This window comes from Hermetia illucens, chromosome 6 (genome assembly GCF_905115235.1).
Source record: "Hermetia illucens chromosome 6, iHerIll2.2.curated.20191125, whole genome shotgun sequence".
Taxonomy (NCBI): domain Eukaryota; kingdom Metazoa; phylum Arthropoda; class Insecta; order Diptera; family Stratiomyidae; genus Hermetia; species Hermetia illucens.
Window position 1 is genome coordinate 12,823,407 of NC_051854.1, and position 20,037 is coordinate 12,843,443.

The following is a 20,037-nucleotide window of genomic DNA, read 5'->3' on the forward strand; positions in this document are numbered from 1 at the left end:
GGCCTATTTTTAAATGTTTTGCAGTCTCCGGATGAAATATCGTCCCAGGCGGTTTGCTTTAATTGAAGCAGCTAATCAGCGCGTCCTGTATATGATTGCCATTTACCCTTGATAGGATATTACTCGTCAACCACACCTAAGTGCTATCGTTCGCGATTACTTGAAATGTTTTCAGCTCTTCCACGGCTTCCCAAAACATTCGGACTCCTTCTCCACTGTTTTAGGCCAAGTACTTTTGGATGTCCCACTCGTCAGTAATCTTTGGAGAGTGGATTCCACTACATGGCGTAACCAGCAATTCAAGTGTCGCTCTCCTTAATTTTTGACCTATCCACCGCCGTTTTCGTCTCCCGATCACACCGCGTTCGGGTGCGACGCTGCTGCTCCAAGTTTTTCGTTTGTAATACTGTAAGGCCAGAATATTTCGATGATACGACGCAGACAGGTGTTCACGAAGACTTGGAGCTTTTGTGGGACAGAAGGGATCACTTTCCATATGCATCCACAGAAAGAACACTAGGACAAAACAGTCTCAACTTGATATTGGTGTTGCGATAATTGTATTTTCCGATTCTAGATGCGGTGGGCAAGATCCAGTTCGATACCACCGTCACCAGAAACCATGCTTCCTAGATATACAAATTGATCGATGCCTTCAATGCTCTGCCAATTAATGCACATAGAAAAAGTGCAATGACCTGTCGGACTGAGAATGATTGTTTTGTTGGTGTTTATCTTCAGTCCAATTCTACTTCCTTCTTTTTGCAAATTCAGCCATTTGGCTTAGGTCCGGTGAGAAAGCAAACAGATGTCAGCAGCGTAGTCGAGGTGTTTGAGGAAAGATGTCATAGTCCATTGAATTCCATTACGTCCTCTGGAAAAGGCAGCACGAAGTACGTCACCGATAACAAAAAAAAACTAATATCGGTGACAGGATGCATTTGTGGTACACCCCGTTTTGGATCTCAAAATCCTTCGACATTTTTCCTCGATGAAGAGAGCCCCCAAATACTCCTCCAATTATCATACTCAAAACGGGTACCATTCTATGGAATCTTAACAATCATCCCCTTCTTCCACTCACAAGGAAAGGTCTCTTGTTCAGAAGATGGCTCTCCGACCGAAAGTAGCAGATTTGCAGTAACTGCAGGTACAACGGTAAATAACTCTGTCGGGAGACAGTCATGTCCGTCGAACACCACTTCCCCTTCCCAGGCTTAATGGGAATTAAAAGGCTACTGCATAATTCCAGTTTTTTGTTATAAATACTTGTGCAGTGCGTATAGATCTCAACGATTTCTGGCTCACCGTAACAAAAGGAGAAGTCAACGCGCCTCGCACCACCTGCACTCAATTACGGAGGGCGATATTTCTTACTTTGAAAGTAATGTTCCGTTGAAGTAGTGCCCAAAAGCAATTCACAGAAAGCATATCCAGCGTAACTGCCAGATATTTTGCTTTATTTGATAATTGAAGTTGGTTACCAAAACAGGATGAAAGTTTGAGTTTCCCCTTTTGGTGAACACCAGGAGCTTGTTGTCATTTACTGGACCTACTGAGTCGTTATGACTTACATCGCTTGTTTGATCTTATTCCTTGTCATAGTTGAGTGTGTGAATTTCCAATGATCATTACACGCTCTGTTGTGCATGGCTATCTATTGATGAAGTTGGATCTCTTTCAGAATCTGAAAAATGTCCCCTTTTGAAGGATTTCTAGCGCTGATTTTGTAGTTATGTGTTGGATCTCTGCATATTTAGTTAGAGCCCTTTGAAGGGACCTGTCTATTGAAAACGTATCTAATTTCACAATGGGTCGCCTCTAAGTTCCCTTTGGTTTTACGGATCTCTTTGGGTAAATATTCGGTAATATTCGTCTCAGTGTCCTAGTTTTTTAGTTCTATCAAATACTCAGCATGCCTCTTGCTGTAGTTTACTAGATTATTTACATCGGGGTGCTACAAAAACATGGATCATATAGCAATGTGTGTATACGCAGATCAAAGTTAGGATCATCAACAACGGCACAACAACCGGTATCCGGTCTAGGCCTGCTTAATAAGGAACTCCAGATATTCCGGTTTTGATCCAAGGTCCACCAATTCGAAAAAGTTATCAGGCATCTTGACTTACGCCATCGTTCCATCTCAGGCAGGGTCTACCTCGTCTTAAAGACTTAAAGACTTTTCGGGCCGGATCATCCTCATCCATACGGATTACGCCCACCCCAACCTATTGAGGTCATAGATTTCGTCGCTGTGTAGGATACGGAATCACACGTCCGCATGTAAGGGGCCAAAAATTCTTCAGAGGATTCTTCTCTCGAACGCGGTCAAGAGTTTGCAGTTTTTTTTGCTGAAAACGCAGGTCTCCGAGGAATATATTATATAAGAACTGGGAAGATCTTGGTCTTGTATAGTAGGAGCTCTTATGTTGAGAGCGGAACAGTTTTTGTAAACTGAAATAGGCTTTATTGGCAGCCAACAACTGTGTGTGGATTTCATCGTCGTAGCTGTTATCGAGAAATTTTCAACGGTCTCAAAGTTGTAGTCTCCTATCTTCGTTTGACCAGTGCGATTCGATGTTGTTGGTTCTTTGTTCTCTAGCGCTGACGTTTCTTCCATTTACTTCGTTTTGCCTTCGTTAATGTGCGAACGGAGATATCGCGCCGCCTGTTCGATTTTGATCAAAGTAGACTGTACACTATGGGTTGTTCTTCCCATGATGTCAATATCGTCATCATAGGCCAGTATTATATATGAAGTGGTAAAGAAAGCAACAATAAATGAAGACACCCGTACTTTTGGATGGCATCCACAACAAAGCGTGGAAATTGGTGATGAACATTAGACCTTGTGTTCATCAAACCCATTGAATGGGTGATACTTGATAGACTCAACATTTCATGTTCAGTGGAAGGACCAAAAGTAAAAAATGTCACTAAGCCACCGTTGGAGCCAACATAGTATTAAGAAAGCGAGGTTGCTATCCACCACAAAAATAATAGATTGCCGGACGATATTATTGGCACCGAGTTCACTATAGATAGAATAAGCAGATGACAGATGTCAGGAGTTTTTTTAGTCTATTCCGCGTTGAATTGCAGGAGTTTTTTGTTGTGTGTGAGAGAAGAGAGTACCGCAAAACTTGACATTTTCTTACTGTGAGGATATATAATATCCTATAAACTGCAAGCATCAGTGGTGTCCCATACACTTCGTTTTCATATTGATGCTCCTGGCGTGGTCCAATCTTCTCTTGCCTACCACTGATTACGGCTTTACATCAATAGGATTTGGAAGTGGATAATGAGGCCGGTTGATCTTGACGGATGGGAAGACGGAAGCGGTCTTGGTGAACAAATGTGGAAGTAGACGCTATCAGAATAGAAGGCCAACTTAACTACACATCGGATTCTTTCACAGACACTCGTCTGGAGGTTGACCATTAAATGCCTGTCTTTAGAAGGTGGATTAGGTGAACTTTAAGGGTTACTGAAATATGTCTATCATCATATCCTATCATGCTCTCTGGAATACGCATCTCTCTTTAGACCAGAGATGTCATAAAATTTATACGACCGAAGTAAGATACACTACTTACTACAACGTAAGGCGGGATGATGTTGATGGGTATATGAACATAGGAAAGTGGCAAAAGAAGATCCTTGAAATTGCAGACCACTCATAAGAAACAAATTCCAAAAAGTCAGTAAACATATAAACTCCTTCCTAGTATTAAGGAATAGTCTTCATGAAGGCACAATGAAATGCGTTACCACATTATGCAGTTCTGGTTTGATCTTATTTTCACTACGTTAAACTAGATGACGTCTGCAAATTTTCTAAAGGTTTTACCATCTGAAGACCTAGAATATGTGCTAATTTAAAACTTGTGATTTCATGGTCTAAAGAAGCTAGTTTTTTGCCGACTAGACCATCTCCTTTAATAGCTTCTAAAGGAGATGGTCTATTCGGCAGAAAACCAACTTCACATGTCGTTCTGCGAGTAAAACTCCAAGAACTTAACTTATCAACCTCAAATGATAAATTCACTCTGCCACGAAGCAGGTGAATGTAGGCTCCTTGGGACAGAGTTGGTGAGACTGGAATAGTTTTCAATAGATGGAAACCTCAGCCTTACCCGCTAAAATGTTCTCCGCATGTAATTAAAATAATGAGTCCAGACTGCTTATATACTTTTATAACATTGACATAAGAAATCTCATAATAAATCCAAATGACATGGGTTATCCTGACTACAACTAATAAGGATCCTTAATATTTTATGTCTCCTGAAAACAATTTCCTAAACCAATTTACAGTCGTTATTAATTCTGAGCTAAAATCCCAGCAAAGTCATTTGGTCCCACGTTGATACATTAAACACCTTTCCTCATTATTCTTTATGATCTTTTCCTGCTACATTCCTCGTAATAAAATACAATTTCCTTTTTGGGTTTTATGGCAATATAAAAGTATATTTAACACCCCCAAAGGATAACAAGTAATGAATTCACCAGGCGATTTGAAAATTCTAGATTTTCTATTGAAAAAGTCCGTTGGAATTAACCTAATATAAGTATGTGGTTAGCACCACTTTGTACGTTTGCTTTGCATAAAAGTACATAAATAATAACAGAGGTATTCGAGGACATTTTCGTGTCGAAATATAATAAAGCTATATTTTCCCCATGAATAGATACGAATAAATTTGCCTTTGTATTTCATGTTTGCATCAATTACGAATTTACCTGTCTAGTGAATATTTTATGCCTCCGATACAATACTGTCCACATTGAAGGGATCGTGGTTTGTGGCGTGAACACAGGCTAAATATCCGCTAATATAGATTAATTATAATGGTAAATGTTTTATAGAAGTCATTACGTCATAATGATTAGCTATATGACTCCCCATTTTGATACTAAAGGGAACGATTTTAATCTATGCCATTGGATTTTTGGACGAAAATAGTTATACAGAGAAAAGCTGATTAGTTTTTCAGTTAAATTATATAAAACCTAGAGCCAATGCCAAGGTCTCTAGTGGCCCCAAACAGAAAAAAGGGGGGAGAAGGGGTACTTCAGTAGAAGACTGTTGAAAATATTAACAAAGTCCGTCAACTATGTAGAGTTGATGACTATCTATCAAGAAAAGTTGATCATTGGTTAAGTGATATAACCTGTTTCGTGCGAAGCAAAGGCATCTATGGTTTGCATTTTAAATTTTTCCTGTTCACATGACAAATTTCAATGGAGACCCTTAATCACAGCTATCGATGTTTCGGGAGCCAGTTGATCCTATCCTCAGTACTTACAATCCAAATTAGAAACACTGCGGGTTGTCCCTAATTAAAAAAACAATCTGCTCGTTTCGTTCAAACAATGTAAATATTTTGGTTCGTGTCCTGATGGCGCATTGGCCAAAGCATTAGGCTATCGTGGCAGAAGGGATGTAGGATAGCAGTTGACTCTGCTTGGAATGAGTACCCAAGTCAAATCAGAATAACACTCATGAGTAAGCCCAATGCTAACCAGATTGCCTCCTACAGTGTACCACAGTCCTGCAGTGCATCGTTACGGTCTTGTATGAAGTTCTCTAACACCCTTCAAGGGGTTGTCGCGCCAGCGATTATTATTATAAAACTGTGTTCTGTGTAAATTATGTTTTTCTAGTATCTCAAAATGAAGCTGATCTTCAGCAATCTGTCCAAAAACGGAATACTAGTCTCGCGCAACATGATCAGAGACTGAATCTGAACAAAACGGTATTCTTGACTAATCCCAATAAAACAGGCACTGTTACTGTCGGTAACAGAACTAAGAGATTTAAATATCTCGGATCAATGCTTGAGGAGCATTAAACCAACCCAGTGATCGATATGGGTCGCACGGCAGAGATTCTGTTTCTGGTCAAGATGACGAACAGTCATCCATCCGCTCTAGTCGCATCAACATGCAAAGCCTTTTTACGCCTGTTCAACTGTGCATTCAGCAACAAGTACTGCAACGCCATCTGCATAATCGACCAGGCGTGACTCTTCTGGCATGCCAAGTCTTATCAGACTATCGTAGGAAACGATCCAAAGGTCCGGCCCTAGGATGTACCTCTGTGTTACTCCCGACGTGATCTCTCTCCTCCTCTGGTTCTCTGTGCCTCATAAAACAAGGAACGGTCTCTCAGATAATTCCTCCCTCTCAATATTCACAGGAAAAGATTGGGAGCTTGGAATGGAATTTTTAATGTGCCCAGCATATCTGTCCAATTTGCAGAATTGATAGCATTTCTGACATCAAGCGGAGGAGGAGGAGCACTATCCGTCGAGATCTGTGTGCCTCAGCTCGATGAATCCAGGGCCTCCATAACAACATCCACAGCAGCATGGATCGCTTCAATGAATCTACTCCTGTTGAGTTTTTCGAACACTTTCCCGGCCATATCAAGCATATAAGGCGGTCGGTATATAGATGGCAGCCCAGGGTCCACTCTCCCTTTACTGATCAGCACGAGCCCTGGCCATCTTAAAGCGACAAGGAAAATGGCCTAATTCAGCGAAGATTTACACCACTACTTCCAGTGCGAATCTGTCTGTTCTAAACGCTACGACAAATTTCCCGATGTTCACTCTTGCAATGTTCCACACACATGGGAGCGCTGACGTGATGCACGCCGACAAATAGTAACCATTTCAAATGCGATTTATTGGTTGACAGTTCCCAAGAAGAATTCCAGAAATCGCCACCCGTCCACTGATAATGTCAATAATTCCAATGTAAAGATTACGTCAGTAATGCTTTCATCGGTGCTTGGGCGCCGTAACGTTAGAACCGATCCGTCATTTAAAACTACAGGCCCGGTTTTCGCCGCCATATCCAAGATCCGCTTTCTTCTGCAGTTTGGGTGAACCCTATTCAACGTACCAAGAATTAAAGTCCCCCTTACCAGAATTCAATCATCCGCACCTAAAGTGGTGTCCTTGAGAGCATTGAGCTTGCGTTGAAAATCCGGCTAATTGTCATTCCAAGTTAGGTAAATGCCAAAAAAACGTTATCCCTAAGCGCCGCATACAGACAAAGCCATTGATTCCCTCTGAATTGGGCAAGAATCCAAAGTCGAGTACCGTTGCAAACCCAGATGGCATGTCATTAAATTACTTTATGCATTAGAGCAATTTCGGTGAAGTATGGTTCCACACCCGGGTTCCTTTGTGATCGACGCGCAAAGGCAAACGTTTCAAGTCTAGAAACTACCGCAGAGTCGTTCGAACCCCGCCTTCTATGGTTCTGAGTGCTGGCCGACTATTATGGAGAATGAATCGAACTTCGTAGTAATAATAATAAAGATGATCAAAAATGAGAACATCTTCCATCGATATGGAATTTGACCCTTCGTGGAAAAAAGGTGCAAAAGATAAGTCTGCGGTGCCCATGGACATGTAATTCTGACTGACGAAAACTCACTAGCTAAGATCGTTCAGAGCATTAAGGTCAACGGAAAACGACAAATTCATTCAGGCCTCTGCCTCGATAAATGACGCAATCAATTGAAACAAGCCGAATCCGCTACTGAGCGAGACAAGGGCTAAAGACGAAGAAGAAAAAAGTAAAGTTCGCGAAGTTTTGGGATCGGGAAATGTTAACGCTTAGAAACGAGATTTTCATAATCAGTTATTGTGAGGAACCACGTGGAATTGATTGAAGTCAAAATAAATTGTGATAGTATGCAAACAAAGCTATTAAGTCTAATACAAATGCAGAACGAAATAACAAAGAGGACAAAAATAGGGAGATGAAGAAAGAACAAAATGGGGGGAAAAAGGCATAAAAGAAAACATCAATGGTGGCGTGAATAGACAGGAAGAGTGCAACGAATGCGTAGCAAAATGGCAAGAAATCGTCTGAAACATCGGACAGATGGGATAACATCTCTTAAAGTTGGTGTAAGTCATCGCTTGGAAGGTCTAAAAGTGATACTCATGAAAAAAATTCGACTCAAAAATCGAAAACCTGATGACTATCAGGCACATCGAAGAAACGAGAACAAAGATTACACAAAATTAGGCAATATGGATACCCTACTTCTGCAATGAAGGGGAGTGCATGATTAACTTGAGTTTAAAATTGCAGGTGAGCAAAATAATTGTAGTGATGACAATTCGGCAGCTGCATTAGTAATAGTTTTAAAGGTACAGCAGAAGAAGTATTGAAGTTAGTTTTGAAGGGGAAAAATTATACAGTGGTCATGGCAGTGCCCCAACGAAAGCATGGGGGTGAACATTGAAACCAAATCTACCGAATAGAGTTAAAGCACAGGACCTAAAAATTGAACAAATCACTACAGAATTTTCTAACAGAAGTGGAAATTTTGGCACATCTGGCATTCGCAGATTGTTCAGTAGACTACTTTATATATATTATATGGTTCCTATTCACCCCTTGCTGGGGTATAGCGCGTCAACCACCCCTACGCGCAATCGCTCGCGGTTCCCTGGAATGCTCCTCAGCTCAACCCACTCCTCCCGCAACGACGCTCGCACAGTTCTGCGCCAAGTAGCCTAAGGACGACCCATTCATCGCTCATCTTGGGAGAGTGGATTCCACTGCATGGCGTACCCCGCAATGCAATTATCACTCTTTCTTAAAGTGTAACCTATCCACCGACTCTTTCACCTTCAAATCATAGTGCGTACACTCGTACGCAGGCGGCCAGATTCTTCATTTGAGATAGTGTCAGACCACCGCACTCCGATGACACGATAAATATAGGGATTGACGGAAGCTTGGAGCTTTTGAGTAACACACTACTACTTTGAACCATATTAAATTTGCTAACTTTCATTTGGAGTGCATCTAGTCATCGCATGCAGTTGCCAGCATACTTAGTGTTTAGTATAGTTTACTAATGACTTTACAATTGACATTACTGCCAAGCTGAATGTAAGTGCTTTAAATGCGAAATCATGATTGCTGAAAGTCCTAAAAAATCCAGTTCGTTAGAACCATAGAAGGGAGAAACTAAAACGTAGTTTCTAAACAAATGTCAAGCTGACTCGTTCATAAGCTAATGGAAAGATAGTTTAAAGCAGCTTACTCTTATAAGGAGGCTCCAGGGAGGAGGTCAGATTTTTCAAGCTACACTTCGAACTCGACTCAACTTCAGATAGATTCCACAAATTAAAGAGTCAATGAGCTAAACAGATGTATCAGTTAAGCACGAACAATCCGCAGTTAACCGGCGCCCAGAATGTATGTATGTATGTATGCTTTGTCAGTTTGTACTGTACAGGCGGCCGATTGAAAAACGATTCGGCCATTTGACAGGCGTGGCTGCGTTGAAGCGTCGGCTTTCTGGTCAGTGAAAGTTTTGTTAAAAATGCTCACTCACAAAAATATCTTAATTTTACCTCTCAGCGCCTTTCATGGCCAGAGTTGAACTGATGGTGGCGCCCCACTTGGTGTTCTCAGTTCAACTGACGGACTAATGTACTGTCTGCTGTTCAGACCTAACTGACAGGTCTGCCTGTTCGTTTATGACAGGCATAACATATAAGACAACAAAGCTCTAAGAAGCTTGTAAGAAACATAGGTCGCCAGAATGCACAAAAGAAAATAAAATAAACGATGATAGAAATACGAACAAGTTAATAAACATAGGTAGGCGTAGGTAGGCTTGTTCTAAAAATTCCAAACAAAGAATGCGTGGAAAAAAATCACACTGAAAATGCAGGAAGTTAGAGAATTGTGATTCCTACACTTAAAAATCAAATACAAACATGAATATCTGTAAGAAGTTATCAAGCACACATTAGGTCAACCCTACACTTGGAACCATTCACTGAAGGTGGATAACCATAAAAATGTAGATGACCCTAAAACAACTAAATGAAAAAGAAATCACGGGAACAGTGACATCATGGAGAGAACAAGAACAAAAATTAGATCCCAAAAGTATACCAAGATGTAGTAGAGAAAGTATGTCAGGTACAAGGTACTCAGGCGAACCTTTTCGTAAACTTGTGAGTATTTCATATTTGGCCTTATGCCTATGATAATTCCCAACTATTTCAAATCCATAAATTCAACTTTAGTATAAGCATCGGGTTCTTATGAGGTATCCTTTGAACACTGCTTTCTGCCCATCCGCAACTATCCACAAGAGTGCGCGCTGCTTGCTTGTTTTCATAGCACTGATTCCATTCATGAGCTTAAGTGAAGATCTGAAAACTACAATAACGTAGTCTACTAGGATAGACTCCTCGAACACCAAAAAGTTAGCAAGTGATTCTGCATCATTTGTTACAATTTGAATGTGTTATCAATCGAATCAGGATATATATTATGCATATCAACGTAATGCTGACCACAATGCCCCCTACAGTGTTTTGTAGTGTACCGTTACACTTCAAGGCCCTGATCCAATATGGATTGTTGTGCCAACGATTATTATTATTATTATTATATCAAAAATAACAACAAGATCTATGTAACCAACAATAGATAAATGGTGAATACTCACTCTAAATATACCAAAGCCACTGAGTACATTCATCTCATCTGTATTGAAGAAAGGACTCAATCCGACGCAGGATAATGATTTACGGCGAAATTGGTATACCCATAAATTAGTAGCTTCTCAGGTCGATTGTAAATAGTAGTGAATTCAGATACATCTCGAAAGCTAACCATGTAAGGCTAGATTGCTCAAAAGCACTCAAAAAGATGATAAGGGATCATGAATGAATAGATATAAAAACAAGCAAGCAGTAAACGTTATGAAAAAACTATTCAGTGTAGATGAATTAAAGATTCTACCGGGGGGATGCATATTAAACCTTGGTTGGTACGTGTCTCTCAGGTAACTCATGTACTAAAATAAAGACCATCCTCCACTATCGTTGTTCTATGATTGTCCTTCTGGGGTACTGAGATGAAAAGCTCTTCACTCGTTCTTTTATCTATTGTCAAACCATCGTTCAAATCTAATCTAAACGGGTTGAAATATGTCAAATACTAAAGTAATTTTCTCTCGACCATTTAAGGTAGGATGATAACTAATTTAACTGAGTTAAAAATTAGGTTGGGATTTTCTTTCTCTAATTTCAATGACAGTGATATTTGGAATAACTAAAGTAGGATTTTTGAGAAAGTTAATAATTTGGAAAATCCTCAAATTCATGTTTAGCCCCCCAAAATCATAAGGAAGGACGAATGAGAATCGGGAAAGCCGCAAATGTGCAAATATAATACTGTAAAGCTACGAAACTGTGAAAACTGGGAGTAGATACTATAATCCCTGGACGTTATGTCAATTAATGAAAAAAAACTCAGTGACCTAAAAAAATAGGATTCAGCACTCATGTTTGAATCGAATGGATGTCAATTTTTCTGATTTCCCTAGGGCATTGCATTGCAAACAAATGTTCGATGAATAAATGAATAAATGGTCGGAAAAAAAGTATCAAAGTGAAAGCTACGTTGCGAAATAAAGTAATCAATGATTCGCTAACTAACGAAATAACTTACTTATTCCATATTTTGTCATTTCTGAAACAGAAAAAAATAAGGGAAATTGAACACAAAATGTTTTTATATTTGCTTACTACAATATATTGTAGAACGAAAAAGACGGGATTAATACAGCGTGGGGGGAAATATATCCTTTTCTGATATTCACTTTAAAAATGAAGAGATTTTTCTTTTTAAAGGAAAAATAACTATAAAAACATTATATTCGCTTAGCAAAGAGAATTTTGCAATTAAATCGGATAACAGACCTGAAAAATTGCACTGGAAACACTGGAAGTAGATCTCAGATTCCAGGCCAACCTCACATTTTCTTTAAAATAGAATTTTTATTTGTATCCATCTGACACGATTTGATGGTGACCAATTACAAATGCTGACGGTTGTTTTTATTATTTTTGTGATATCAAAAAATAAATACAAGAATATGTCGACCTAGGCCACTTATGTTATTTATTATATATCATATTTCCATTTTTACACCCTTTCATTTTTGGGGTCATCAGACAGATATTCAGACCCCGTCAGCCAGTTGTGAGCCATTTTACACCTATGAATGGATTAAAATCGGGCTCTTAATAGTGTTAAGTTACTTTTGAATTTCCTTTTAAATAAATGTTCATATTCTTCGGGATAAAGTTGTTTTAAGGGATTATATATAGTTATGATGGGTGGAGAAATCGAAAAAATGTCACTGCATTTTCTTTAATGATATCACCTCAAAAATATTCTCTTTCAAACCATCATAGCATCATATACTGCTTGTACATGCCGGTTGTAGTTGCAGCCAGAAGAGACGCTAGACTAGCTGGTAGCATCCAATCTATGTTTTCGAGTTTGTAGAAGGAATACCGAAGGCCCTATAATCGACTATTCAATGACAGTAAATACGCCCATTTTAAAAGTGGAAAACAGAAACTTTGAAACTTTAAACACGATTATCTGAGAATCTTGTTCTTTTGAAAGTATCCTCGCGGTGGACACGATTATGAAAAACTGCTCGTCTACTTATTTATTATAATAGAAGCCATTGCTTGCCCTTTGACAACCCTTCAATCATTTACAAGATAGTAAGATATGCTACTGAACAGTCCCCTAGTTTTCAGTTGCATCTTTACAGTAATGGATACTTTCTATTCATATAGGAGAGTCCTAGCCACGATTGACATTTTCATAGTTTTTCAGGACAATGCATGAAGTCCTGTAGCCAAACGAAAAATACCTAAATCTCCAACCATATAGAGAATGCATAGAGAAAGATATTAGAACTACACCTGGTATTATTGAAGTCAGTAATTCTATGTTGGATTTACGCCTTAGAGTTTTCCCGTACTAATCCGGGGTAGCATCAAGGTGTTTTACGATGGCAGTGGTTTTTTTGGTAGCCTTTAACGTGCTGGATACTGTCTCGTAAGACACTGTATGAGGTTTTGGCACTCGTTTACACTGTTATAACCTCCATATGTTACATAGCAAAGTTTACTGCTATATGACTGGTCCAAGCTGGTTCTTTCATGACGAGTTAGGTACTTCACTTTACGCACGGTACGGTTTTATGGTTCTGAGATAACCATAAAACCAGCCTATCTTTTGGATTCATCGTCAGCATTTATAGATACTTTTCATACTTTTCTACATGAATAGTGAGATGAATGAACACCGATCGTAACTAAGTTCGCAGAGATGTTGGTGCTAATTCAGCAGGTGTTCCCAAGGTTTAATGCTACATCGTGGGTACCAATCCACGTTTAGCCCTGGGACCACCTGGGGATACTACCATTTGACTTCCTACATAACGACGAAATCTATGAGCGATATCACGACCGTCTACTTGTCGATAAAATCTGGCTCAAAAGGTTGTAGTGGGCGGGTCATCTAATCCGTATGGATTAGTATGATCCAGCCCGGATAGTCTATAAGAAGAAGAAGACGAGGCATACCCTGCTTCAGATGGAGCGACGGTGTAGATCAGGACGCCAGATAGGTTTTAGGGATATCGAATTAATGGACCACGGCCTAAACCTGGAGTGTCTGGAGTTCCTTACTAAAGTAGGCCTAAACCGGATACCGGATGATGAGTCGTTGATCATGGAGAATCATAACTAAAGACTAAGCAATAACTACCCCCAATATTAGCTGACGAATCTCCATAGCAACAGTGGAACTTAAAGAGGGGATTTGCAACCAATTCCAAAAATTATAGTATGTAATTAACTTCATTTGAGCAGATATCAGTATCGGATTTCGGATTTCTTTAAGATTTTTTGGATGGATAGGTTCTGAGAATGGATTCGTGAAGGAAATGACCACTTTTCAGCCCCGCCCTCCCTTGTGCATTGAATATCAGAATTGAAAAAAGGTTTGGAAAGCACTAATCAATACTTTTCATTTGATAATTAACATATGTGGTGAAAAAAATTGAATACCCTCTTTTGCATGTATGGAACCACCACGTTAAATTCCACGTAGAGTGATGTCACTCACTGCATGCGTGTGTTTTCACTGTTCCCACCTTCCCACAAAATTTAGTGTCAATTGGTATAAAAGCTTCTAAGAAAAACGCGTGTGACAGATAGACAGGCAGAGCCACTGACATTGAACGTGAAGAATGCATTCAACTCCGCCAATTAGAACCTTATATGAAAGTGTCTGGCGATGATTGGTGTTCCCACCTAACTCGCTGCTATTGTTGATAGCTACTCCCAAAAGTGGATGCTCTGTTATAGCACCGATGATGGAGCCAAGGAATACGTTGTTTCCGCAGGTGTCCCATAGGGCTTTGCACTGGCCCCACTACAGTGAAACATCATGCATAATAATGCACATAACCGTCTAGTTCCGCAGGGGGGCAAGGTGGTGGTTACGCCGACGACATAGCACTGGTTGTGGTCACAAAGTGTCTCGAAGGTGCTCAGTTGTACTCAAGCGAACGAAGGAGTGCTCTTAAGGGTTGGTTGAAGAGTGCTGGGCTGGCACTCGCGGAGAAAAAGACGGTAGCGTTCCTCATCACTAAGCGGCACAAGAAAAATTACGCATGTATTAGAATTGGGAATTATATCATCACTTCCAAGCCGGCCATCAAATACGCGGGAGTGATGATACACCGCAAACTCAGTTTTAAGCAGCACATAGAGCATACTTGCGAAAAAGCATCCACCACGAATATGGTCCTGGCAAGGATGATGGCGAACGTAGAAGGCCCGCGGTATACTTACAAGCTGTTTTTCATTAACGACTTCTCCTCTTTGCTCATCTTCCCGTGCTTAATCTACGTGGAGCTGTACTTTTTGCGTTGGTTTTCATTGAATAAGCTCACAAGTCATCAAATGTTATTGGAGGTTGTACCCAAACAAAACTTCCCCAACATACTTTTGACCACTTTCTTGGCGGGCAACTTTAGTATCTTTGAATTCATTTTAAAGCTTGGGTGTAACTGTGGCGCGGCAGGATCTGCAGCATTCGAAATTTATTTCGAATGTTGCGGATGCGGACGGGTAGATGGCGCGAAACTCTCCACTCGCTCATTTTCGGAACGCACCGGGGGAGTGGAGAATTAGCGGTGGAAAAATGCCGTTGGTTGGGACAGTAAAGACCGCATGGAAATAAGCCGGTCTCTTCTGTTCCCAACCGCGGCGGTGTACACACGAAACACAAAGATCCAGTTGGAATGCCCTACTTCAGAAAGTGATCAAGTATTGTGATAAAGTTAATCTTTTTGTGTTAAATAAACTAATTTTATTTATTGCTAAATAACCATCGACAATTCGTAATTCCGTTCGTCAACTGTGCAAAACATCTGGTTTTATTCGCAATTCCTCTTCCCATTTCAGTCTAACTTAACTCAACTTAACACTTTTAAACTTCCTCGTTAGAAGCTTTCTTTGAATTTAGTTTTAATTGGAACCCCTTCTGCAATTGTGACTGCTCCCTCTTGATGTACATATTCCGAAAATTCCGGCGATCCCTTTTGTTTGAAAAAAACCTTTTCATGTGGGCCATTCTTCCAGACTCTGCACTCCGAATCTAGAATGCTTGTAACAAAGCCGAATCTCCCTCGATATGTGTAATTTTTTCAAGCGCTGTAATTGACGGATAGCCCTGCTTCTTCGGACACCACCTTCTACATTGTTTCTGGTAACACAAGTCGACGCTTTCGGAGGCCTCGCAGATAGTTACATTGCAGATTATCCTGGTTTTACACCCTACAGCTTGAATTTTAAGAGTGATCCAGATACTGAGAAAGTGTTAGAATATATCGGATTTTTTCAGATCGGGGAAGCAAAGTAAATTAATCAAATTCAACACAAGTCACAGCGGTTTATTACATTATACGAGATACCGTAGAAATAATCTTGAAAATAAGCCTGCCTTGGAGTATTAAAAGTTATAGATTTTCTTTGTTAAATGAAAAAAATGAATCGAATAAAGCCCCACATATCTTAAGATACACAGAATTCATATAAGGCCATTAATATCCTTTCTTCAAAATTGAGTTTTTTCAATTTTTATTCAAATAATAATGGGTGGCTGGAAAATCTAGGAAACAAACCATTAATTTCCCCAGAAAATTGAAAAATTGACTAAGCGAATCACATGCATGGGTATAGTGAGCGCAAATATTGAATGTTGTAGGCACTTAGTCTGCTTTAATGGAATTACAGGGTCGTTTCTGGGACACGGATGGCGAATAACTCTCTCTGCTTTTGCCATATTTTTCGTCACTTCTGTAAAAGTTGTCAGAATTATGTATCTTGTTTGTAAGCCTTTCAAAAGTTGATAACAACTGGAATTGTGTTGCCAACGCAACGTAGGCAATCTTGCATGAGTGAACGAAAGTTTGATTTCCTCACCTCCTATATCCTACATAAAAGGATCGTCCCGACCCACAAAATGGTCGCTCGTGGTCTCACGCCACCCTCAGTTAGTACCATGCTCCGCACAATAAAATTCAATAAACCTCGACTAACTTGGCGGGAAAATCGAAGAAAGCCGAGGTTATTCTAACACACAAAATCAAGTCAAGTTGCCTAACTACAAAGATCTTAAAAATTAATTGAAAGAGTTGGTCAAGAAGAAAACGGATAACAGATAACTCAAGGTAGAATTAGGTAAATAAGCTTGACCTCCGTAGTAGACGTGGTTAAATCATAACTTAACGATGTCTTCCTCTAAAATTTTTGACCCCTTCAAAACATTCGATATCGGAAAACTCCCGATGAAAAATAGCCATATAAGGGAAGAGAAGCGGGAGAAACCAATTTTCCTCATTTGTAACCGATGAATAAATTAAAAATGAAATATTAAGAATACAGCACATACTGCTGTCTTCGTGTTTCCATCCCTTCATCTTCATCATGAAAAAAGGGAATATACAGGTTATCAAAAGGCTGAACAAAAACGTTGGCTTTACTGACGGGTGGAAAAGGGTATACCTCAAAAGTTCAGACGATACCACCTTTCAGCGTATAATTTCAAGGACCCATATTTTTAGGGACTTCTGGAAGGCGTTTACCTACCAGATGTCATGTCCCAAGATAAGCATACATATATTGAAACGAGGCATAGAGGCACTTATTCCATGGAGAAAAGACTGCACGTCTTTTCTCCATGGACTTCGGATCCGAAGTCAAGTGCACGTGCAGCCTAATCGAGAAGGGAAGAGGCTCATGACCTCTTTATCTGGCAAACCCGAAAACAAAGTTTAGACCCGCAACAAACTGTCCTTCAAAGGCACTCTATCATCGAACCTAGCTATTTGTCATAGGCGTAGAAATCGGATCTTCTTCACCATCGGCAATAGGTTGTTCTAGGTTGTCCTGATCGAACCAGAACAAAATTGCTAGTGGGTTGGGTATTGCACCATTACTGAATGAACTAACTCTTATTATTTAGTTTTGTTGAGGAAATTCGATTCAACAAATTCACAAGTCAATATTCGAAAAGTGGTAAAACTCTCCGGAAAAAATGGGAAGACATTATCCCACATTGGGCGCTGATTCCTAATAATGACTAAAACTGAAGTCAAGTTTCAGTAGTGGATGATCTCGAAAGGAACTGATTGTATTTACATAGAATTCGTTGCTTTTTGTTATTGTCTTCAAAATTCCTATGCAGTAAAGCAACAAATATGCCAAAAATGGAGATTAAAAAATATAATTCAGAGATATCTTAAACATCCTGTTATCTTCCGGAAAAAGTACTCCACTCACCTACTAACGCACATTTGCAAATGAAACTTATTAAGAAACTCCTTCGTCTTTAACATGCATTTAACCTGACTCGTGACCTCTCTTATAACCACATCTAGCGCAGTGAATAACGAAACTTCACATATTAAAGATACTCGTATTCACATGCATGTAATCAGATGCTAACGTTTCTAGCCCTACACGCGCGTTCCTTCCCCATTTTGGAGGAGGATTTTACCCCATTACTTTTCAACTCAACATTATGCTACCCTCCAAGAGAAGTTACTTTCCTTGACAGGATTCTCATAAGTCATCTTTATCTTTATGCTTAAGCATGTTTTATGTAAACTCCATGCATGCTTGAATTGTCTACGATGTTGGGGATTTCCAGGATTATCCTCTCAAATTCTGTTATGAATACAAATCTAATACCGATCGTCATGGAATTTTGAAGGGAAAAATGCTGGGGTTGGAAATTTCATTTTTCAGAGAAAGCTGCAAGATTGCTTAGGGGGCGCTTGGGTTGTTTATTTGCGAGGATATTTTCAAGAAGTTATAAATTTGACGGTAAGAAAGTTCACATAAATGAAGCTAAAAATTCAAGAAAATTTCATGGAAATGGATTTAACCTTGTCAAAGCAGCTGGTATTTTAATTTAGCCTTAAAAGCTATGTGGGTTACATTGTTTTTGAAAGTCAAGATAAAAACAATAATCAAAATTTTTAGAACAACAATTGAAATTGAATTATGGCCTTCGAAAATTTTAAAAAGAAAGACTTGGAAGAAACGTACCCTCTCGTAAACAGGCCTGAAGTTCTTGATTAAACTCAACACCCCACTGCATCCCTGTATACAATATCTCTGGCATAACCGCTCTTAGCTACCTCCTATATTTGGCATACCTGATAGATTTTCTGAGAGTCAGAGGGGAGGAGAGAGACAAAAGAAGGAAATGTTTGAGTAAATCCGAACCCAACCTCCCCCTATTTGAGAGGACTGAAAACTTGCTCTAGGCCTACCTCTGTATCTCTTTAGTTGATTTAAGCTGTACAGATTTAATATACTGCCTGCCAGCGGCTCTTAAATGTGACGAATCATAAACCCCATTATTATCCGTTTCTTGAAACGGGTTTCAGCTCTCTCTATGCATGAGGGTCTGATGATTATTACGATGTTCTGATGTTTAACATGTAATAGTGCTTTTGTGTGGACAGTCTTCACACTGTATTTTATGGGTCCGTTAAGTCCGTACCTATTCGAACAGTTTAATTTTTGATTTACATAAACTTCCCTCAAGGATTAGTTGCAAAGATGTTAGATTCAGCGCTTACCCTACTTCGGCGATTTCGCCTCCTTGTACCCTTTCTCAGTGATCCGTGTGACTCCACTATACACGTCAATTTATCTACAGCGGAAATCCGCGATACTATTATCTTGAGTTTATTAATTTTGCTGGGTTGGTTTGCCCTTCCTGATAACTTTGTGCCCCTATTTCATCAGGAGATGAGAAGAATAGTTCAATGGTTGGTGCAGGAATTTCAGAAAGGAAGATAAGATGAAACAATATATAAAATTGATCAAAATTACCCACAAAAGGTCATCGTCTTTAGAAGCAAATGTATTCATCTAAAAAAGGTTGCGATAAGTACCCGTCTTTCCTCATTTATCAGTGACATTCCCAAGGCCAAACTTTAAACTGGCAGGTCGGATGACAAGGGTTTTGGAAGAAATATGTGATGACATTCACGTTTTCATTAGAGTAGACAAAAACACTCTCAACTCTCTCAATGGACTACATTAAACATCATCAGCATTGAGATGAACAAGGAAGGAAAGCTACCATGTTTAGAATTATTACTGAAGAAGAAACAGAAAATATAAAAATTGGAGATTTTTAAAAAGTTAACGGACACCAAGCGGAACCACGCCTATTACAAAAGGTAGCCTCTTCAATCAGACGATCTATTGCATACTAACTTTTCTCATATCCTCGTTGGCTTGGTAAATCGAAACAAGTGTAAATAGTTTGATTTTGCCAACCCCCCATCAGGCATATAATTCTAGAGATACAGTAAGGTATAAAAAAGATATTTTTGGTATCCAGTTTTGCCACTTTCAACATTATGATATTTGACGCGAAAAGAGCAATTGGAAAAATTTACAGTTTATCTTAGTTACGGGTGCGGAATGAACTTAAGGGGGGGGGCGAGCGAATCTCCATGACGTATCAAATCACCACAGTTAACACCTCATTGAGCAGAAATTTAATAATAAAATCTACATGCTTCCCTCACAAGCGAATTCACAAAAGGATATGGGCATCCCC

At 39.5% G+C, this 20,037-nt stretch overlaps 1 protein-coding gene across 1 annotated transcript in view; it reads right to left on the minus strand.

Moving 5' to 3' along the window:
* The window catches only part of LOC119660622 (synapsin), a 278,142-nt gene that overhangs the window by 168,367 nt on the left and 89,738 nt on the right, over nt 1-20,037 (minus strand). Inside the window, exon 5 of the mRNA XM_038069325.1 lies at nt 11,524-11,544. Coding sequence (XP_037925253.1) covers nt 11,524-11,544 — 21 coding nt within the window. The remainder of the gene's footprint in view (nt 1-11,523; nt 11,545-20,037) is intronic.